Below are 23,944 nucleotides of genomic sequence, written 5' to 3' on the forward strand. Positions count from 1 at the left end.
AATAAGGATTGCTGCCCGACATCAGCGAAGTTATAAACCATTATTACACTGCTTTGGGATCGTCCCAAAATAAAATACATAACAGGATAAAGGTGTGAAGGCGTGAGCAAGCGCTCATGCCTTCAATCGCACATTTTTTTGCGTGAGGACTGCATGCCAAACTATGGACTAAGCGGGTGCAAGAATTCGTTGTTTCCTTTCCCAATAAGATATAGCAGAACGCCCAACTATAGATGGGACATGCTAATGCAACTTTACCACTGATATTTTTCACAGTACTAAGCAAGGCCAGTTCCTTAGAGTCATGAACGTCGGCCTCCTCTCCGTCAAGTCTTGCGCCGGAAAGTTCACCCGAAAACAAGGCAGTTGTTAGACTGAGCGTCGTTTCCGAAGTCAGTGATAAGGTTCCGTATTATCCCTGACTTCAGAAGAAATATATTCACTCGTCAGTAACCTTCGAACCACCAATGACATCTACCAATTCTCCACCACGGCTCAGTTGCATGGGCTATACTTGTCATTGCTGTTGAGAAAACTTGTGACGAGATTTTTTGTACCCTTTTTTTGTGGGCATGTTAAATCAGTTTGTCTAAGGCATTACCGAATACCAGAGTTGTATCCCATGATGTGAGCTCGGTCGTAGATGTTTCTACGGTTACGAGTAAAGAAAAAATGGTTGGAAGGAGGAGAGAACGATGAGATCATGAAGATGTGTAGGGCAGCCCTCCTTCAGATGTGCAGGCACAGCAAACGGCCTCTCCTGGTCATCTCTTTCAACGAAGGTATTTGGAATTTTGTTGCTCAGCTCAACAATGTACTTGGGTTGCTTTTCGCAGCATCAGTGACTTGCTTGATGACGATATCTTCGCACATATTTAACACTACCTCTCTATTAAATAGCCTCATCGCACGGCACTAAGACAAGCTGCTTTCTAAGGACTTCAACTTAAGACACGTCCGCCTTCGCTCCGAGAGTATATTAGGTACCGCAGTACATACGAAAGCCAACGTCCGTAAGCTTTGTGTGCGGAAGTTGCCAAAAGTAAACCGAGGGGTTGGCGCCTTACGCCCCCGCACCAGCAGGCCCACAGCTTAATTTGCAGCTGGTACTTTTAAGAGCCACGTGCGTTCTGGAGAAAAAGCTACCTGCGCACACAGCCATGAACAACGACTGCATCAGATGGAGCTGCTCTCGTTGTTCATCTTTTTGGTTACCCTAGATGTTCACGCTTCTCGCCCTCTTAGTACTGGACTGCCAGCTCTCCCAACACGTCTACTTGCTAAAACTACGTGCAGCTAAGGAAATTAGCGCTGCGTGATCAGAAAATATAGAAACGTCCTTCCGTCATCGGTGGACAAGCTCAGGCAGAAAAAGAAGGTTGGCTGTTGCGGGGGTTTCATTTGTTTATTTTTTTTATTTCACCAAGCGTAAGAGGAACGGAGCTGCCGTCAGCACAGCTCTGATAAGCCGTTCAGCCACTGGCAATTACCGTGAGGCACCTATCCTGCGGGAGTAATTGGTCGCCAGAGCCTAAGCTGGCTTCGACGAGCATGTCCGAAATAGCAGCCCTTAAGCCAGGCCGAGAGCACATCGGTAATGAAGGCGAAGGTCAATAAAGCACAGCATCAAACAGCAAATAGCGCCAACGCCAATGCCGGTGCTAAAGGTGTACCCTGTATAGGGCTGAAATCGGGATTCAGTCTTTAGTACGCAGCAAATCGCGAAATTTGTTGCACGGACTGTCGTAAAGTTTGTCGTAACGTGGCTTTCTGGGATTATGCGGTTCTTGTGCGGGTTTGAGAGTGGGTATTATACGAGCGATAAAAGATAAACGATAGTATAATGACATTTATGCTCGGAAAAGAAGATATGCCGGTGCGCCCTAAGGACAACATCAATCGATTATCAGTGTACGCACTTATGCGACGCCTACCATCAGTACCTGTAACCTGAGAATCCTTCAACGAGATGAATACAGATGACCAACTTTAAAAGGACTCGTTCTGTACGTCGGGACCAATTTGTTTCACGGGCCACGTATTCATTCTAAAGGAAGTTTCAATATATTGCCAAGGTTCACACTTGTGGCGCTCGGGCTGAAAGATGCTGAAGTTCGCCGGCTCCCCTCCTGAAGGACGTGCTGCTAAGCTGTCCTGTCTATATCTTTGCTGCCAAGCAGTCCCGCCTATTTCTTGTCACCATCACAATGACAACATGTTTGCCTCCGAAATTTAGATTCGCGAGACAGTTGAGAAAATTTTCCCACCAAGTGACAGGTATGTACTCGATAAGCTAGACATAAATGGTGGACTGGAGCAGGCATAGTTCGTCGCACTCACAGTGGCACTCCGAGGAACAGTATGACGTCAGACTCCTGGAGGTAGCGCATCTGGCCCTTGAGCAGCAGTCGGCGGGCAGGCACGGGTGACTGTTCAGAGAAGATGCATTCCAGCTCGACAACCACCTGCTGGTTGGCCAGCAACTGCGGAGCGAGAGGGACAAAAATGACGTTGCCATGACTGTAAGAATGAAACACCTCCCTATGCAGTAGCAGTATTGACGTTTACGCATGTCGTTACGAAAATCTGTGGGGACGATTATGATGATGACACTACTTGACATGAAAAACGCGCTTTCAGACCACACATGCTAAACGGTCAATGCGTAAGCAGACTGAGATTGATTGTAGTAAGCTCTTTATCTGTTTATACAAAGCGCACCGTCATGTAGCACGCGCGTTCTTCAACACGCATGTCCTATCCGTCTTAGACCCAGTGCACGCAAGACCGGCGCACGGTGCCGATCTCGACTAGGAAGGCTGCGTGAGGTCGCGCCCCCATGCAGAGCGGCAAGTTTCGGAACACGAGGCACTATAGGCTCTCACTTTTGTCCCCGACTATACATATTCGCCGCATCCGCGATCTGTTCTTGCCCGGCTACAGATTCCGTGAGACGACGCTTCCTAAGAAAGGTTGGCCTGCGATGGAACGTTGCAGACGGCTATCGCAAGTGGACTCAAGATAATCGCTTTATCGCGAACTTTTGTCGCTTTTTAAGCGAGGCTTGTTTGCACTCCTTTTTATAACTTTCTTTCCCTCTTTCATTACGCCTAATGGCAAACAGCTCGAATAAATAAAAACTGGTTTTATCTTTCGGTCCAAATTAACGGACCAAAGTAAGCTTAACAGTAACCTGCAGAAGATCTCAAACTGGTGCAACCAATGGGGTATATTTCTTAATGTTAATAAATGCTTGGTACTTAGAATTTGTAAAAAGAAAACTGTTTTTATACATCCATATAGTATAGCTGGAATACCACTTCCAGAATCCTCGTCTGTGGAATACCTTGGAGTTCAGATAACTAATCGCCTAAACTAGGATGCTCATATCGATATTACATGCGGGAAAGCTCTGAGGACTCTGTGGTGTTTGAGGCGTAAACTGCCGAAGGCCCCCAAACATGTGAAACTGGTAGCGTATAAGGCTTTGGTGCGGCCTCGTCTGGAATATGCTTGTTGTTTATGAGACCCATTTACGGCCAAGAATATTTCCAAATTAGAAAATTAGAAAGAGTGCAAAGGATAGCGGCCCGTTTCATTTGCAATAGATACAAACGAACAGATAGTGTAACAGCTATGATCAATTCTATTGGCCTAGAATCTCTTCAGACAAGGCGCACTGAAGCAAGGTTGAAATTTTTGTACCTAATATATAATAATCTGATTAGAATAAACATCGATGATTATATTACTCCTGTTTCACGAGCAAGTACACGTTATAACCATAGAAAAATGCTGCAAGAATTTCGTGCATACTCTAATACAGTTAAACAGTCATTTTTGTCAAATCGATTACAGAGTGGAATGAATTGCCGAAATGTGTTGTGAACATCCCGAATGTAGAAATGTTTGTTGATAATTTGAGAGCCTTTTGTATGTGAAACCCTTGTCTTTTTGGCTTCTTTTTTCGCGTCAGCTGTTTGCTCTTGCATCACGCTCGTGCATATCTTGTTTTTTATATGTATCTGTGCTCACTCCTGCTTGGAGTCAAGCGACTCCGCAGTATTAAATAAATAGATAAATAAATAGCCTCCCTACCTTTCCTTCTCCTCCTACTGACTAAGAAGCACGGCTTCATTTCAGCCGCTTCCGTCAAGTACAAGTTACACTAATACAGTAATTATTTTCATAACACTCACGACATATTCACTTCCGAAAAATTAGATTATTTAATAATCACGTTTAAGACACCGACACAGTCCAAAAGGAAGAAATCAAAATATGAAATGAACAAAAAGGTGAAAATAGTCCTGCACTTTCGCGGGGTTCTCAAGCCAATATACTAGGTATTTCCGCCAACACCTGCAAAAATGTCTAAAATAGCTAGTGTTTCTCTGACAAAGAAAAATTCTACAGGAACGAACTGACATTAGTTTCAAGGTCGTTGCACCGGAGTGTTCGCTGGTTTTGTGATGTGGAGACCCATGGAAGTGACCACATTCCTACCTACCTCAAAATAAACGGCCTTGGTGCGTCCACCCCAGCCCAACTCGCGCGAATCGACTGGGCGGTATTTCGAAAACATATGGAGGAGACGAGCAAAGAAGCCCTCACTGGCAGGCTGGAGCACACTATAGCTAATGCTATGAACGTTGCAAGAAGTCACATCACGTCCTCAAGAATACGCAGTGATTTTGATATTGAACTAGAACGCCTGCGTGCTCTTCGGCGGCGAGCAGAAAAGCGATACAGACGAACCAAGTGCTTAAATGATCTACGGGAGGCTAGACGTACGCAGAAAAAAAATCAAGCGAAGAATGGATAAGCTGGCGAACCAGCGCTGGAGGTCCTTTTGTCAGCACTTGGATCCCCGCAAGCCCATGTCCCTCATATGGCGTACTGTGCGGGGCCTCCGTATGCTTCCGCAGCAAAGACAACCATTCTATGCGTTGGCTGCCTATCAAGATCGACAGCAGTCTGAGGTAGCAACGGACTACTGCAGGAAAATTGCGGGTGTAGCAACTTCTTCGAGTTCCCGGCGTGTTCCTCCTGCCTCACGGGAATCAGCCATGGATGTCCTCTTTTCTTGCGAGGAACTCGACGCTGCTCTCGCAGGATGTCGGCGTTCGTCTTCACCAGGGCGAGATGGAATCACATATGCTGCGCTGTCCCACCTTGGCCACGACGCGCGAGAAGAGCTCCTCAAACGTTACAACGACTCTTGGCTCGACGGTGCTGTTCCTTAAGAAAGAATAGAAATCGAGTCGATTGATACCCCTACTAAAACCAGGGAAATCTCCACTCGAGCTCTCATCGTATAGGCCAATAGCTTTGGCCAGTTGCGTAGGAAAGGTCATGGAGAAAAAGATTTTGTCGCGCCTTGAGTGGTACCTCGAACACTACAAAATATACCCCGACGCTAGGGCCGGCTTCAGGCGGGGTCGCTCTTCTATTGACAACGTCGTTGATCTCGTATCCACGGCTCAACAACAGAAGCAATTGAAACGTTTGTCAGTGGCAACTCTTCCTGGATGTGAAAGGTGCCTACGACAACGTGACCCATGAGGCCATCCTTGATGCGCTGGAAACTGTGGACATCGGTGGTAGGATGTTTGCGTGGATAGAGAGCTATCTGTCCAAAAGATCATTTTTTATCCAGTGTGAAGATGGCCCGACGCCTGCGCATTACACCTACCATGGCGTGCCCCAGGGCGGTGTCCTTAGCCCTACATTGTTTAATCTGACTCTCATCGCCCTCCCTGAGAACCTCCTCAACACCGTCCAGATGCGTATGTACGCCGATGACATCTGCAATTGGGCCTCCTCTGTGACGCGTCTCCAGGTGCATGCAAGACTTCAGCAGGCAGCATCGATCATTTCTTCCTATCTCCAAAAGCAAGGTCTCAGCGTTTCACCGGAAAAGTGCGCGCTAGTGGCATTTACACGTAAATGTATGACTCCATACCCGGTACGCATCGACGGTCACATCATTTCTTACTGCAAATCTCATAGTTTCCTAGGGATCCTGATCGACCGCAATTTATCATGGAGCCCGCATTGCACTTTGCTGAAAAAAAAGCTAACATCTATCGCTCATTTACTCCGATTTCTGGGTGGAAAATCATGGGGCTCGTCGGTCCAGTCAATGCTGGAGTTGTACAGAGCTCTATTTGTGGGATGCTTGCGGTACAGTGCACCTGTACTCTCACACACGTGCAAGACTAACATGCGTGCCCTCCAGAAAGTGCAGGGTCAGGCCCTTCGCACATGCCTAGGTCTCCCTCGGAGCGCATCAACACTGTGTAGCATTGCACTCGCCAAAGAGCACCCTATCTCTACTTATATTGTCCTAGACTGCTTGCGAATGCACATACGTCATATTTCAAGGATTCCACAGCATCACCTTGCGCCTCTGCCACTGCAGAGACCACATTCTGCATTTGCAAAGGTGATAACAACGCAACAGTCGTCGATCCCACAACAGTTCACCCCGGCAGCACTACCTCCCTCTCCTCTGTGGTGTATGCGGCTCCCATGTGTGCGCCTTGCTATTCCAGGGATAGCGAAGAAATCAAATTTATCGACGACAGCCATTAAGCAACTGACACTGTCCATGCTCCACTTCGAATATTGGGACCGCAGTCACGTCTATACGGATGGATCAGTAACTTCTACTAGTTCTGCTTGCTCTGTGGTCGTTCCTGCGCGACAGACTCAAATTCACCAACAAATTTCGCATCGGACTACCTCTACTGGAGCAGAATTGGCCGCACTTCTTGCGGCGGTACAGTATATCTCACAACAATCACCTCAAAAATGGGCTGTTTTCTGTCATTCAAAAGCTGCCCTACAATGTCTTCAATCTGCCTTGAGACATAGCGACCATGAGTAACTTTTAGCGGAGATACGATATCTGCACCACCAGACAATCGAACAAGATCATGAAATCATCTTCCAATGGGTACCAGGTCATAGCGACATTTTTGGTAACGTCTTAGCTGACGATGCTGCTTGATTGGCTCACGATACAACCAAGACTGTCCGCATACCACTGACAAGAGCTGACGCAGCAAGGCACCTTCAACTGCTCGCCCGAAACCTGACTGTGACGTCGTGGTCTGCCCCTGGAGGTTGGACACCCCGCTCGCACCACTTCAATCTCTTGCTTCAACATCATATACCATTCGGCCTCCCCCGCGGTGATACTAAGCTGTTGAGCCGCCTGTGGCTGGGAGTGGCGTTCACAAACGCCTATTCCCATCTCATCGCAATGGCAGACTCTCCAGCGTGTGACCAGTGCGATTGTAATGAAACGATCGGACACCTCCTCTGTGACTGCCCTCGTTTTGAGCGAGAGCGCAGTTTCCTAATTGCTACTCGACCGCTTGGACTCGCGTCCTTTAACAGAGTCCAACGTTCTGGGGCCTTGGACACAACCTTCCTCACTAAGGAAAGCGGTGAAAGCGCTCCTGAGATTCTTAAGGGACTCGGGGTTGTATTCGCGTCTATAATCTTTAAGTTTTCAGTGCGCGCCCTCTGTCCCCGTGACATAGTGGTCGCTGGACACTTTGAAAACTCATTTCATTGCTGCTCTTTTCCCTTTTTTCCCCTTTGTTCCCCTCCCCAAGCGTAGGGTAGCCAACTGGGCATCACCTGATTAACCTCCCTGCCTTTCCGTCCTTTTCTCTCTCGCTCTCTCTAGATTAGTGATGTTTGGCGCTTATTTTAAGTGGCGAGTTCGTAGCCGTGAAGAAGACAATGTAGTATCATTTTTTAAAGCAAAGCAAAAGTTTTGCAAAGCCCTCGTGCGCGAGGAGACCTGGGGCCGTATTCAATAAAAAGCCATTCTCCATTTCATTTCGCTTGATGTCAGCGCGACGGCAGCATGAACCGAAAGCAGGAAGCGGCCAGTCACAGAAATCACGAGCTAGTGGATCCCTGCGTCAGTGATAACCTGCGCCACTCGCCGCACGCACCGGCTCACCATTGGCTGCATACCGCAGGCAATCGCAGTCAATGCTGAGGTGCGGTCGCCAATGACCTAATGGTCATATCACTTCCCACAGACGCTTGAAAGCTGCGACTATGTCTACAGTGACGAATGCCAGAAGACGAAATGGATCCAAAGTGGAAAATAGATAATGGATCCTTATAGAATACTACCCCTGATGTTTTTTTTTGTTTTGTTTTTCGCACGAAACGGAAACACTGTCCATGAGCAGCGCCAGAAGTCTAGTGCACATGTGACGTCTGCTGGTGACGGCTTGAGTAGCAGTCACCGCGGCGCCCAGTTCGAAGTGTCGGTGTTATTTTCGCTGGTTACGGAGCGTCGACGTTCAGCTGCGCGGTATTTACCTACGTCTCTAGGCTCAAGAAAAGCGATTTCCATCGCCAACAATGGGGACGTCGATTTTGTGAACCAGGGTCTGGCCTGACGCTTTGCCTGAGGAATATTTTTTTTTTCTTATTTCCTTCTCATCACGCAAGCTGTGTTAAAGGAATAAAGCCACGCGCCTGTGACACTTTGTTTGGATGCAGAGGTCTTCTTTATCGCTGCTAGTATATTGGCATCAACATTACTGCAACGAGTATATTGTAGTTATACTAACACAAGAAACAAACACACTATTAGGAGCACACTAAACATCGCCCTTTAATTTATTAATGAAGCAATATTACTCCAAACGTAGCTGGTGTCCAGCTCACTGCCGAAGATTAAAAGTACACAGATGCACAATATGCTGAGGCGAATTCAACCATGTTGTTCATCAGTGTATGTATCTACTCAAGTTGTTTTTTATTCTGTTCGAGTGCATAATTAAATAAATTGAGAAATTAACTTTTTAGCTATTGCACTTCCCGTTCAGTTTCCGGTTCCGAATCCTCGAGCGTTCCACAAATGTCTAATTAATCAGTTTTTATTTTCATGTGAGCTACGGATTAGTTATTCCCGTGCTGAAAGGAAGGCGCGCGAAATGTAAAAAAAAAAATTCCTCGCGATCATGCGCTTGCGCGCCGCGACAGCAGTGCTCTTAAAGGCGGAATTCGTAAACGTAGCCGCGGTCGACGGTGGCGCGAATGTGTGGGGCTGGAAACAATGACGTGAGCGGTGGCGGCAAAATAAAAAGCTGGGGCCACGCTTTCTTTCAACTGCCGACCGAACCCACGGGCGCTTATCTTGGAACCAAGCACAACGCGAAGCCCTGTCTTGGGTGGCACGAAAGGTGCGAAGCGAGTGGTGTTTTTTTTTAAAGCACGGGTGAGAACGCTGTAATCGCGGTGCTTCCGGGCGCACGGAGCGCGCTGTCACGTGGTATTTTTTAAACTCCGCGGGCTTTCGTTCTTCCCGAATAAAAACGGCCACGCTAAGTCTATCTCGTTGGAAGTGCCTGGTTTGGGCAATATTTGTGGAGCTCCACAACTTTCCTATTGACTCCTGAACGCTTCAATCTATATTTAAAAAGTTAATTTTTTTTTATCTTGACTAATTATTCAAATAGCTCGAGCGAAAAAAATGGTGCTATAACTTTAGATGAACCCTAGCAGCATCCATGTGATTTCAGTTCTGAAGAACGCTTAGTTTTTTTTTAAATCTTGGTCCAAGTTGGTCCAAGTTGGTCCAAATCTTGGTCCAATAGCCAAATACATGGTTGAAGTTTCCTCCACCTATCTTGCCGGGGTATATTTTTAATTTTTTGCTAGAGTTAGCTGGGACACCTTATAGGTAGTTTATATTTCTCAAGGTGTTAGCATTAGAAGCCCCACAGTCAAGGTCAAGTGTCTGGCGTACGGCGGCTTAGTTTTGTTCACACTACGCTTACCTTGTTTCAAATGGTCGAAATGGTCGTGACGTCACAGTGCGCGAATTTCAAACGGGGCCAATTGTACTTTGGCTAGTAACCATGCAACGAATTAAAGCGATCGTATAGTAATGCTGCAAGTAGGTAGGACTGAGTTTAGTTAATTGGTTAATTAAGCAGTTAGGTTAAGTAACCTTTATAGTCCGACCAGATAAACAAATAAAACCGAGTAGGATATTGGTCGAGTTGGGGAATCGAACCAGGGTCTCCGGAGTGCGGGACGAGCACGCTAACCACTCCACCATGCAAGCTCGATGGTTTGGAATGAACAAAGGCGCGTCTAGCGAATTCGGTGTCTTCGTTCTCTCCCATCTTCCTCCTTTCCCGCTACGGCGTGTTTCAGGTGTCCACCGAGATATGCGAGACAGATACATTTCATTTGCTCAAAAACCAGTTTACCGACAAGCAAGGTATAGAGCCGAGCGGGCGATGGCGTTCTGTGGACTCCCTGGCGGCGTTGCAAGACGCTGTCGCGTTCCACTCTCTGAGGCGAAGCTGAGCATCTTAATCACACATCAGGGACACAAGCAGCAACATCGCGCTCAAGGCTTTCGCCTCACCGCACTTTAGGTCAGCAAAGTGTCCCCCTGAATTTGTTTCGTTTTCGTGTCACAACTTCATCACGCACGTTGATTAAAATTTCTCGATTTCAAGTCCGGCGATTGGCCGACTGAGCAATGAGCCCACTTCCTCTCATTTCTTGGATCGTTCAAAGACCAGCAAATCAGTTCGCGGCCGGGACAACTACCACCGCTGGCGGAACGCGCGGCGCAAAACAAATAAGAGAATGTATGGACCTCTTGGTGACGAAGGCAATACATCTGGTAAAGGTGTCTAAAGTTATACTTTTCGGTTTCTTTTTGCGTGACAGTTACTTTTTTTCCGAATTTATACGGTTAAATGCACTTGATAGCTAGAGCTTCAAGGAATTTTGCATGGAGACAAAAGGCAGCAAAAGAGTAATTGTCAAGTAATTGCCAACCAAAGTAATTGCCAACCGCCATTGAACAGTGGAATGAGCTGCCTGAGGCAGTTGTAACTGAGCGCGATGCAAATAAATTCAAAACCCTGCTTTTATCTCATCCTTTTCGTTAGCGCACTTACAGTGTAATGCCCGACAATTTTCAGTACCACCTCTGCACATGTTACATTTTTGAACCCTTGTCTGCTAATCAGTGTTCCCGTTTTCTTCCTGTATATATAGCGTGATGGCCACAGTGTACCTGTGATTGTTCCCTTTTTCATTTTTCAATGCTCTTTTAACAATTGTTTTGCCTTCTTCACTGTTATATTTCAAATGTTCCCATTGTTTGTGATTTCGTATTTTTGCTCCCCCCTTATGTAATGCCCCACCTAGGGGTCCTTAAGGGAAAATAAATGATGATGATGATGATGAGCATTCAGCACATCTGCACGTGCCCTGCCGTGAGAGGCTGGCGCGCGCAGGCCGTCTAAAGCGCGTGCCTCCCATCGCACCTGCGTGTCGTTAGTGCCTATAGCTACCTTCTCTTTTTTCGATGCCACTCACTATATGGGCACCGATGCCAGCAACGACGAGACCACGATCTCGGAAGAAGCACTAACCAACTATCCCTGTAAAACCACAGCATGCCACCGGTGGGTACAGAAGCCCACGGACGCGGTGCGCATAAAATACACGCAGGAAAGCGGTGAAAACTGTTTATTCAAATAAGACTCAGCTTCACCTCGACGGCGGAGCTTCTGCTTCCTGGCGACAAGTGGCACCAAGTGTTCTTGATCATGTTTCTTGCCTGTACCGTTGGCGGGATCCGTGCTTTTAGAAACGACGACTCGCGTAGATTTTACTCTACTCGTCCCGATTCCGTATTCCAAGTAGTCGCAGAAACATCCTCACGTGGGTTAGTTGCCGGCTTCAGGGTCCTCCGGAAGGTGGCTTTCCAGAAACCGTATCATGTCCAACAGTTGCCGATTCTTATCGTTCTCCCAGGGGAGCCTGTTGGGGTTTCTCACTCGGATGCGATTGAACCTTGGCGGGGAAGTGGCCATGGCTGACGCTCTGTTGAAGGGAGCGAGGGTGGGTATGCGGGGCAGACTTGCTTCGTCACCACTGCGGCCACTGCTTGTGGAACTGGTGGCGGTGGTGGTGCCGGCTGTGGCTGCGGTGGCGACGGTGAGCAGCTGCGTCCCTGGTGAGGCCACACCCTCCTGAAGGCCCTGCCCGAACGGTCCTTGCGTCGGTTCTGACAAGGACTCTTCTGGCTTAATGCCTTGCGCGCATCCGTCTGGTCGCAGGTCGGCCTCCATGTAGAAGCCTCGGAGTGTACACGCTTCCAATCTCTTATAAGACGTAGCCTTGCTATTCGAATGCTCGTCTTCAGGGTCCGTGCTAGCGCGTGGCGGTGCGCGTGGAAGAGCCCGAGAGCGAACGCGCGTGGCAACTACCGACGCGCCGCCGAAAGCCGAGGAAGAAGTGAAGGCTTCGGTGAGTAACACACCGACGAGTAAAGAATTGGGACCCCCACGGTCTTTATCCAGAAAAGGCTTGCGTACCGGAAGGTGCCGAGATCGCAGGTGAATTTAATCTGTCGTGTGCCGTAATAACAACAAATGTCAGTCTAAATGGGTCGCGGAGGTAAGGCCCGTATGTGGCCTTGAACGAACTGCCGGTGACATCAGCCTATTGGCAGTGCGTTTGAAGAGGGACTGTAAGTTGTGCAGACAAACAATAAAAATAAATTATTAAGGCGGAAGCCTTTAATGCCTCATCGTTGTAAGCAGGAGCTGTCGACAGAAATGTCACGCTTTTCAATTCGTCGAAATGGTCATGACGTCACAGTGCGCGAATTTCAAACGGGACCAATTGTACTCTGGCTAGTAACCATGCAACCAATTAAAGGGATCGTATAGTGATGCTCCAAGTAAGTTTGAGTTTAGTTAATAGCTTACTTAACCAATTAGTCTAATTAACCTTTCTAGTCAGACCAGATAAATAAATAAGAGCGAGTAAGAAATTGGCCGAGCTTGGGAATCGAACCCCGGTCTCCGGAGTGCGAGTCGAGCACGCTACCACTCCGCCATGCCAGCTTTCTTTTCTGTTCAACATGGTATTTATTACAGTGATGTAATGTTCTATGTGCATGAACTATATACAGGCCATTATGAAAACAGTGGTAAACAGTACATATTCAAAAGACCATGCACTAGAAAAGGGGCAATGCAGAGCACATCACTAATAGTGAGTGCCACTCCGGTTCGTACTCAGTCTGGGCATACACGTCTCTTAGATGAACAACCATTCGACTGAAGTGATCCTTTGTAGACACAACAGGTTCACAGTGTCTATCCATCATGCGGGTTTTCCAGAAGCTGTGCAGTCCAATCAGAAAGAACATGTCCCGGGGTTCATCAACAAATCGCAGCGCAGTGATAGCGAACAGAATGTGGAGTCAGATGAATTCTTTCTTTTAAATGTGTGTTGCAGGATATCCCAGAAGAGTACTGCATCTTTGCAACTGATGAAACAATGCTCAATTGTTTCTGTTTCATCACAAAGGCGGCAATTAACGGTAGACACAAAAATGCCCTTTTTATCTAACCATGTTCTGACGGGCAACGTACCGGTGTGTAACTTAAAGAAAAAGGTCTTTGTACACGGCGAGACTGGCATCTTACGTACTCTTTTGAGTACGTCATGCCCCGGTAAACCAAAATACAGAGAGCGGTACATGGGCGGAGGGAAGAGCATACTAATCAAATCCTTATACAACTTTTTCCTCGACACTAAAAAAAGGAACTCAGGAGAAAAACGAACAAGTAGGAAACGGACAGCCAAATACACCTCTTGCATTATGCCCCATAAACACGGACGGTCACAAATATTGGAAGACACAATGAGGTTGCGTAAAACATGAACTAAATTTTTGCAGGAATGAACGTACTATTGGGTGTGTAGTGTCACGGAAAAACATGAAACGTGACACTATCTGTCGGACATACAGGTGAACTAGACCAAGGCCGCCAGCGCTTACAGGCCGAAAAAGGTTATCACGCCTCATGGATTCAAAAGACGAATCCCACACAAAAGTAGCGAAAACCCTGTGAAGACGCTGGATAGGAAGTCTTGCGCAATGAATAATTTGCAGTACATAATATATTTTAGTGGCGAGAAACAGATTACAGGCGGTCGCCCTGCCAAAAATTGAGAGGCCATGAGGGACAAACGTTTGAGCATAGCGCTGAAGAGTTGACACGCGGTCTTTCCAATAATGTGCGCTATGCTTATAGGCACTCAAAGGGACGCCAAGGTACTTTGGTGGCCTGCATGTCCTTGTTATACCAGCATATTCAGCAGGTGTCGAACCCCAGCTACCAAACCAAAGACCGCAACTCTTAGAGCGATTAATCCGACTTCCTGACACCGAACCAAAGTCCTCCGTTAACCCTTTGAAGGTTTTTGCCGTATATGTACGGCGGCGGTTTTCTGTCCCGCAAGGTCTTTGCCGTACGGGTACGGTTTCGATCTTCCGTTTGAAATTTTGCGCCAAAAGAACAATGCGTGCTCACTGGGGGGTGCTGCCACCTCTTAGGACTTACAAGAAGTGTTTGAATTTTGTGCTGCCTTCTTACGGAGATAAGCAGAACTTATGTCTAGCTTTAGCGCTGCGGCACAGACTGCGGCAACACCCCTTTTGTAGTTTTGGTTTCACCGCGTAATCGCAACGGAGACACGCGAAATTTGAAATTGAAATTGACGCTGCTCTTAGCTTGCTTATCACCGTTGGTCGCGAGGTATTCTCGCCCTCTGTGGCAACGCGCCTACGCGGTTTCGATTCCGCCGCGGGATCGCAACGGAGTCGCGCGAAACCTGTTTTCTCTTTGTGGGCACTGTTTTGCACAGGCGGCGAAAGTTGATTTCTCTCTTTATTGGTGCTGCTCTTAGCTTCCTTATCACCGTTGCTATTCTATTCTATTCAACATTTTCCAGTTGTGAGTGATGCTGTCACCAAAGTACTGTTCCTAATTTTTTTTTACTATTTATTCTCGATTATATACATTTTGTAGATTCAAGATCCGCAATAAAGTAATTTGACCACCTGGGAAAGTTTTCTTCAAAATAATTCGACCCTCAAAGGGTTAAACGAATAACCTCATCGATGCTTGGCTTATCAGTACAAAAAAAACGCATGGTCATCTGCATAAGCCAATACCTTCAGTTCGTGGCCCATTATTCGGAAACCATTGACAGCTCTACTGTTTATAACACTTATGCAAAGTGGCTCCAAGTATAATGCGAACAGGAGCAGAGACAGTGGGCACCCTTGTTTCACCGAAGACTGAATTGGGACTGGTTGCGAGAGACAGCCATTAACAATCAAGCGCGTGGTACAGGATTTGTAACAAAGGCGTATGCCAGTAGAAAGTATTGAACCGAGATTGACGTGATTTAAAAGTGCAAAAAGAAATGAATGGCACACTCGATCAAATGCCTTTGCCAGGTCAATTTGCAGCATTGCTAATTGTTCTTGAGCGTCACTGCAATACTGCAACACCGTACGCCATGCCATGCCAGCTCGATGGTTTGGAATGAACAAAGGTGCGTCTAGTGAATACGGTGTCTTCGCTCACTCCCCTCTTCCTCCCTTCCCGTTACGACGTGGTTTAGGTGTCCACCGAGATATGAGAGACAGATACATTTCCTTTTCTCAAAAACCAATTTACCAACGAGCAAGGCGTCTTTGTCCGCTTTTCAGATTGGTCCAAATTGTCGTGACGTCACCGCGCGCGAATTTCGACGGGTGTCCACCGAAATATGTGAGACAGTTACTGCGCAACTTCCTTTCCTCAAATACAATTTTCGACTAGTGTCTACTGAGATATGTGAGACAGTTAATGCGTAATTTCCTTTCCTCAAATACAATTTTCATTTTCTTCATTACGGCCCCTCTTTCTTCTTTCACTCACACTTCCTCCCTTCATGTGCGGTGTGGCTCAGGTGTCCACCGCGATGGCAGAGAATTACAGCCCCATTTCCTTTCCTCAAAAAGCGTTGCGTTCAAAGGGCAACGCATCGCGCCGAACGGGTGGTGGCATTCCTTGGACTCCGTGGCAGCGCTAGAACACGCTGTCGCGTTCCACTCCTAAAGGCGAAGCTTAAGCGTCATTAATTGGCAGTTAATTAATGCACGAACAAAATGTGCACTGAACAATCGCGTAGCAGAATGCAGCTCTCAGGCTTTCGCCTTTCACCACTTTAGCCGCTAAAGTTCCTCGTAATTTTTTTAGGACATATTTGGTCTCAACCCACAAACATGCGAGTATAGTTAATAATATTTTTTCATTAATTGCTGATGCACACTTACTTTGAAAAAAAACAACGCTATTTTAATCATAAAAGTAATAATTTACCCCTTTGCTTACGCCCTCTTTAGGAGCGCTGCTAATGCAGCTAGGTGCCGGCCTTTGCCGGCCTCTGTACCGACCTCGTGTCTTGGCTGCGTGCGGCTGCTCTCCGTATAGTTTCAAGTGTTTCGCGACTTTTTATGGGGTATCGGCTTGACGGAGTATAGTTTGATTTTGAAAAGGAACACCTCGCCCACACTACTGGTGTATCACAAGTTATCGGCTTGACAGCCAAAATAAACGAGAATCAATTCGTAGCTCTGGCTTTGTAATATGAGGTTCATTCGCACGAGCCTCGCTGCTGTGTGCGGTAGCCGACACGTCTCATCAGTGGTAAGCAGTACTCCATTATTATCAGATCTTGACCAAGGACGTTTAGCATTTCCGAGTTGTATAATCAACATGATGGACAAGATATGCTTATTTCAATGTTTCAGTTGGCCGAAGCCCCATTTGGGTGCTCCACAAAAAGAACGATCATTTAGGTCGAGAGCAGAAATTCCGGTTCTCGGTCGCACTGAGTTAGGCACTACTTACAAAAATCGAACCCCCTTTTGAAAGACATCTGGTTTCAGCTGTTGGTGAAGACATCCATGATATGAGTGGCAGCTGTACCTTAAAAGTGGCCTCCAAACTGAAGCCGGGCTCACTTCGTGTGAGCTGGCAATTTTCCTAACTATTCCTTCTGGCCTGACACAGATGTTGGTTTGGTTTATCGGGGTTTAACGTCCCAAAGCAACTAAGGCTCTGAGAGACGCCGTAGTGAAGGGCTCCGGCAATTTCGACCACCCGGGCACTGACGTGCACTGACATCGCACAGTACACGGTCCTCTAGAATTTCACCTGCATCGAAATTCGGCCGCCGCGGCCGGGATCGAACCCGCGTCTTTCGGGTCAGCAGCCGAGCGCTGTAACCACTGAGCCACCGCGGCGGGGACCTTACACAGATGTATGAGGATAGGACATCGATGTAGAATTTATCGGCGGCACTGGCAGGTCGTTTCTTTTTCTGAGCATGGACTGATCCTGTGTTCCTGAATCGACTAGACATCGATATTGATGTGAGACGAGTTGGCTCGCACGGATGGGATGTTCAGCAGCCCAGAGTCTGAATGTCACCTCCATGTCCATTTGAACGCTTGTGTAAGCGATCACAACGTCCACTTCCTCGGCAGCGGAGTCCTAGAGTTGCGCTGCCGCGTTCATACCCACAATACACATGCTGCGGTGTTGAAGCTTTAATATTTGCATGGGCTAGGTGACACTGGCGTATATTAACTATCTCACTTACAATCCGATTGCAAAGGCCGTCTTGCACGTGCACATCCAAAATAAGAACCTCAAACTTCAAAGGCAAACATAAAAAAAACGAATGCTGTGAAAACTAATGCCTAAAATGCGCGTAATGAAAACGGCGCGACGATGGAGGAAAAAAGGAGAACACAAACGACAGGACTATAGTGTCGTTTGTGTCCTACTTAGGTCCTCAATCGTCGCGCCGTTTTCATTACACCTTCAAGCATGGACCGACTAGCACAAGCAAGAGTTTTACTAAAATACAGCCCCGGCCCACAAGCCCTTCTGGTTACGCGGACATAACTTTTAGTTTTCTGATATGGTTTATAATACCCGCCAATTAAAGACGAACCGTTCATGAAGCTAGTGATTAAACGAACGTACGGTGACGCTTCAAATCTAGCACATGTGGTAGCCACCACACGGAGAAAGTTTTCTTGCTTCAAGAGCGTGTTTCAAAGGGTGATTTGGATTCAGATCCTGAGTTCTGACTGGATCGCGAAGGTATGGTTCCTAGACTTCCTAAACATCTCTCTCCTACGCGGATTCGGAGAACTTCCCCGGATCGCCGTTTGGAATACGCCATTAGTTGGCGATGACTGTTCTTTTTCTTGCATCTGGCAACGAAGCAAAAATTGCGCAGGCCACGGCATAAGCAGAACGTGGAGGTTTCCTAGCCGGGGAAAATAGCGGAGACGTTTCAGATTCTTCGCCGCAGCCATTGCAACACGTCACCAGTGGACGCTGATCAGGATCTCAGGATCTGAATCCAACTCAGGATCTGAATCGAAATCACCCATTAAAACACGCTCTTGAAGCAAGAAAACTTTCTCCGTGTGGTGGCTACCACATGGGCTGGATTTGAAGCGTCACCGTACGTTCGTTTAATCACTAGCTTGATGAACTGTTCGTCTTTAATCGGTGGGTATTATAAACCGTATCAGACAACTAAAAGTTACGTCCGCGTAACCAGAAGGGCTTGCGGGCCGGGGCTGTATTTTAGTAAAACTCTTGCTTGTGCTAGTCGGTTCATGCTTGAAGGTGTAATGAAAACGGCGCGTCGATTGAGGACCTAAGTAGGACACAAACGACACTATAGTCTAAACAATAGGGAGGCAATCGCATGGCGTCGCCTCCAAGCTGGGAACTTCGTAAACCCGGCCTGGGCCTATCATGTTCATAGAGATAAACAAAACGATAAGTGCAAGCACTGTGGGGCGAGAGGGACCCTCGACCACATAATCTGGGAATGCGCTAGCTCCCCAGGGGCTAACGAAAACATAAATTGTAGAGAAACCTGGGAAGCCCTGCTGCGGAGCGAGGCCCCTGCTTCGCAGCAACAAGCCATCCACCTGGCGGAAGAAGCCGCGAGGAATCAAGACCTCTTCGCCTGCTTCTAATCGCGGAAGTCCCGGCCCCCGTCACCAAGGCCTTCGTGCCGGGGACGGGGAGTAGGGGGCTTCCTTATCTGGCGGAAAGTAAAGTTATCATCATCATCATCATCTGCGTTTGCACTATACTTAGAGTCCTTTTCGGTTTCGGTTTCGGTTACAGACAGAATGCGATATTATTAAAGCTGTCATCACACTCAAACCCCGCCGAGGTCTGGCGTCACAAAATTCGCTGATTGGTCGAGAGAGGTCACGCGACCTTGTGACATTATCACAACCTGCAATGATGGGCCACCCTGTCTCGCCGAAAAGGTCACGGGAGCTTGTTATGCCATCACAACCTTCCCACTGTGACAAGTGACAATCTGGCCACTGGATTGTGAGAAGCCTGCCCACCGCCGGCAGGTGGCAATTAAATGAACGATTGGTGAGATAAATCACGTGACCTTGTGACGTCATCACAACCTACCCACCAGGTTGCTAGTATATAGTCAGCAACCTAGATAGAGAATCGGAATTAAAGCTAAAAAAATGTGATATGTGCAAATGTCGGCCCTGTCGCAGCTTAGCAGATACCTGCTACTGCAGCCAGCAAGCAGTCCGAATATGGTGGTTGATGGACCGAGAATCGCAAAGAAACTGACGCAAATGCACATAGCAAATGCAATATAAGCTGCTACAGACGTAAAATCTGTTGGTATCGCCTTCCACTGTTAAAATGTCTTAAGCGTCCCCAGAGTTTTTACACATCTGTCGAAACAAACAACTTGGCGCCACCCTTCCGGAATTAAGTGATCATCTGCTCAACAATCAGAATGGAGCTTTGCCATGTTTAATTCCTGTGCAATCAAAATATTCATTTGTTGTCCGGTGATTCAACCTTCATGTGGGTTTGGGAGACGGCACAGTAGGAAGGGGGGGGGGGGGTGGCAGAGAGAGAGAGAAGCTGTCACTTCTCCGCACAGAAAAGTAGCGAGAGGTCTGAACGTTCGCTCTTCTTATTTCTTCTTTCCGATATCATTCAAACTGTGGTTGAGTCCGCCGAGAACCCAAAAGCAATAACGACAGACGCGAAAAGCCATGCGGCTTTGCGGAGGGCACCTTGTTCAGTGAGAATGGTTCGTTATAGCTTCCAGCACTTCAAGGTCATTCCCAAGATGATGATTGCGGTTGCGGATTTGCAGGTGAGGCGTTCACTCACGTTCTCCCAGGTGAAGGCGACGATGGGCCTATGCAGGCGCATCAGCTCCTGCACCGGCCTGCCGGGACACGCGGCGGCCTCGTCGCCCTGGCCGAACACTATGCGCAGCCTGCGCCCCAGCCAGAGAACCCGCATGCGGCGGTCCACGAGCATGCCGAAAGGGAAGAGGCATAGCAGCGACCCCCACGACACCGGGGCCAGCGAGACCCCCTCCTGGGCGCGCTGGCGCCGCTGCTCGTTCAGCGTGAAAGCCGCGTTGTCGAAGCTGAGCCGTAAAAGCGCCTGGGAGCCATCCGGGGTGCAGCGCTGGCTGAGCACGCGCACCTGCATGAAAAATGCCATTCCTCTCGGTGACCGGCCGTGGACGTTTTCACATCGCGAGTGCGCGTCCCATTTAGCGAGTGTACTACCATGTGCGGACAAAAATAAAATATACGTAAATAGACGAAGGACGTACGCACAGATTACATGTAGGAGAGGCTCCACTGCTACGGGGATTGTGCCGACAGTTTTTTACCCGGGCAGCTTCTTTTCTGTATATACCAACACCGTAGTTACAAAGGGTGAGTTTGCGGCAGCCAGAGTAGGCTTAGCGCCCATAGTAATACATGGAATCGAAAGTTTTCAAAGCAGTTTTCTTATATTACAGTGCACCTATGATGTCGTCCCTTGATGAAGAACAACCATGTTCATCCTAGAACAGGTACTGAAACTATGAAGCGCCATTGCGAAGGCGATATAAATGTAAAACATCGCGAAAAGTGCGTACGCGAGTCGCCCACCGTTGGGGCTACGAGGCGGCTGCGCGACCTATAGAAACACATGTGAGCCAAGCTTACCAAATTATATTTCTCGTTTGACAGATCACACATGGTTGCCCCGCCGCGATGGCTCAGTGGTTACGGCGCTCGGCTGCTGGACCAAAAGACGCGGGTTCGATCCCGGCCGCGACGGCCGGATTTCGATGGAGGATTCTAGAGGCCCGTGGGCTGTGCGATGTCAGTGCACGTTAAAGAACCCCGGGCGGTCTAAATTTCCGGAGTACTTCACTAGGCGTCCCTCATAGCCTGAGTCCCTTTGGGACGTTAAACCCCCATAAACCAATAAACTAAGATCCCCCATGGTGGCGGCCCTTCGTTAACAGTTGGCGAGTGCCTTGAAGAAGAGTGTGCCAAAGTGCGCTTCGCCATTTCGAAGCTGTCTTTTTAAAACAACACGAAAGATGTGCGATGTGAAGCCGGGCATGGCCCCAAAAGGCGCTCTATATCCGCTAGGTGTTTCCCCAAATCGCGCAGGTACATTCCTGCTATCTTCCTTCGCGAGCAGTGCCGTTCAATCGGTGCCAAGGTTTCCATTGACGACAGTCCTCAAACAGCACGATAAACGAACTGCGCATTGCAGCGGACGACTAACACCGTGATTAGACACATAAGCGGCGCTCGCGACGCCGTAGCTGGAAGCGGCCAAGGGTACGGTCTGCGGCGCCGTCTGCTACAATGCGTGGTTCTATTCGTGTGCCTTCCATGGCGTTTGAGAACTGGTTTTTCAGGTAACCCTGTCTAGGTTGTCGACTTTGAAGGACTGTGGAAGTAAGAAAATCTAGCGCATGCGGCAGCATGTCCTACTGCACAACAACCTTGCGTGATTTCGGGAAACACCCAGCGTAGAGAGCGCCTTTCGGGGGTATGTCCGGCTTCGCAACACGTTTATCGCGGCATATTAAAAAGATCGCTTCGAAATGACGTAGCATAATTTCTCACATTCTTAAAAGCACTCGCCAGCTGTTCACAAACAGCCGCCTCCATGGGTACTCTGTAAAAAAAGAAAAATATTTCTGAAGGTTTTGCTTACATGTATTTCAATGGGCCACGCGCTCCCGTTCCGTACACTCAGCAGGGATTCACCCACACGCGCACTTAACGCCGTGTTTTAAAACTACATCGCCTTCGAAATGACAATTCATACTTTCAGAATCTGTTCTAGGATGAACTTGGTTGTTCTTCACGAAGAGACGACATGATAGGCGCACTGTAAAATGTGAAAATTGCTTTGAAAACGTTTGCTTCCATGTATTCCTTTGGTCTCTAAACTTACTTTTGAAGCGAAAAGCTTCACTAGGCTCGTGAACACCGCGCTTCGCGTGAGCCGCAGGCCAGATTTGCCACTTCTGCGCATGCGCGAAACCGAGCGACGTCACGCGCAGCGCAGGTGGCCGCCGACTCCGTAATAAAAAAATAAGAATAAGCACACAAACGAGAATAAAAAAAGCAATGAACAAAATGAAATATCAGAAATAAAAAAATAAATAAAAGACAAACAGTGCGCCAGGAAACTCCCAAAGCTGTCTGGCAGCTTTTTCTGCCGCTCCTCTGTCACTTTTTTGGAGGCAGAAATAAAAATTGATTGATTGATTGATTGATTGATTGATTGATTGATTGATTGATTGATTGATTGATTGATTGATCGATTGATTGATTGATTGATCTTGATGGACACCCTAACCGCGCCGTAAGGGAAGGGAAATGAAAAGAAAATTGGTTTTAAGGAAAGGATATGCCTGTCTCTCATATCTTGGTGTACACCCGAAAGGAATGGACCCCACAGTACATGTCTCTAAAGCAACCTTCTAAGAGAGCACCGTATTCACTACACGCGCGCCTCCTCCCCCGCCTTCGTACAGGCCGTGTGTGGACGGCCGAACGCCTCCACCGTTATCGTGGTGTTTCCAGTGCATTGTGCGCGAACTGTGACAGCCATGACGTCAAACCAAGCGTAACTGAACCTTTTCGCTTGTATATCCAGGCTTAACCACAGCTAAGCCACTGCCAATTTTTTTGCACCCAGCTTTACTCCTGCCGTCCCAGGCGGCGAGAGCAGCGCCACCGCATCTTATTTACGTAACATATCGGTGTTGGTCAATACACAAAAGAAGAAGATAGCCCGAGCAACAAACCAGATAAATATGTGTGGGTGCGGTAACTCAACGAAAACATGGACTGAGGAGTTGAAATATACAGGGTGTTTCACCTAAGACTTTCTGCAATTTTTAAAAATAAGCTATTTGAATTAGACCCGCGCTATTTCTGGCATAGCATTGTCAGTGGTGTAGTACATCATAATGTAGCGAATACGTGCTAACCAGCAGGCTTGTTAACCAATATTTAATAGTTAACTTTTTAACTATTACCGTTGGGCTCCTTAATTATTGAGAGGCATGTAGCCCACCGTAAGTGATGTCCATATCCGTTTTTATAATTTCGAGAACGCGATTATCCTTGGCGCTGTGGCCCAACAAATTTCGCCTACATCGCGCCAAAATACATGCGGTTTGAGAAGCTTGCAGGCAAAGCAACCTCTCCAGTGCACGTAACTCGTCGAAATAGCCAAAATTTGTTGGGCCACAGCGACGAGGATAATCGCGTTCTCGAAATTTAAAAAACGGATATGGACATCACTTACGGTGGGCTACATGCCTCTCAATAATTAAGGAGCTCAACGGTAATAGTTTAAAAGTTAACTATTAAATATTGGTTAACAAGCCTGCTAGTTAGCACGTCTTAGCTGCATTATGATGTACTACACCACTGACAATGCTATGCCAGAAAAAGCGCGCATCTAATTCAGATAGCTTATTTTTAAAAATTGCAGAAAGTCTTAGGTGAAACACCCTGTATATGAGCGAGTGCTGTGAGCATGTCTCGCTGAAAAGAAAAGCACGAAGGTGACAGAGACAGGAAACGTCCTTATAACGCGAGCCCTACGTGGTGAACAACCGCCACCCACAACTCGTCACTGTACTGTAACCGCGTGTCAAC

The 23,944-nt window shown here is 47.6% G+C and overlaps 1 protein-coding gene across 1 annotated transcript in view; it reads right to left on the reverse strand.

Moving 5' to 3' along the window:
• The window catches only part of LOC149352445 (soluble guanylate cyclase 88E-like), a 204,853-nt gene that overhangs the window by 157,776 nt on the left and 23,133 nt on the right, over positions 1 to 23,944 (reverse strand). Inside the window, exons 4-5 of the mRNA XM_089581618.1 lie at positions 20,130 to 20,453; positions 2,341 to 2,483 (exon numbers count right to left, since the gene is read on the reverse strand). Of these exons, the coding sequence (XP_089437744.1) occupies positions 2,341 to 2,483; positions 20,130 to 20,453 (467 nt within the window). The remainder of the gene's footprint in view (positions 1 to 2,340; positions 2,484 to 20,129; positions 20,454 to 23,944) is intronic.

This window comes from Amblyomma mixtum, chromosome 3 (genome assembly GCF_055824585.1).
Source record: "Amblyomma mixtum isolate Tamu chromosome 3, ASM5582458v1, whole genome shotgun sequence".
Classification (NCBI taxonomy): Eukaryota; Metazoa; Arthropoda; class Arachnida; order Ixodida; family Ixodidae; genus Amblyomma; species Amblyomma mixtum.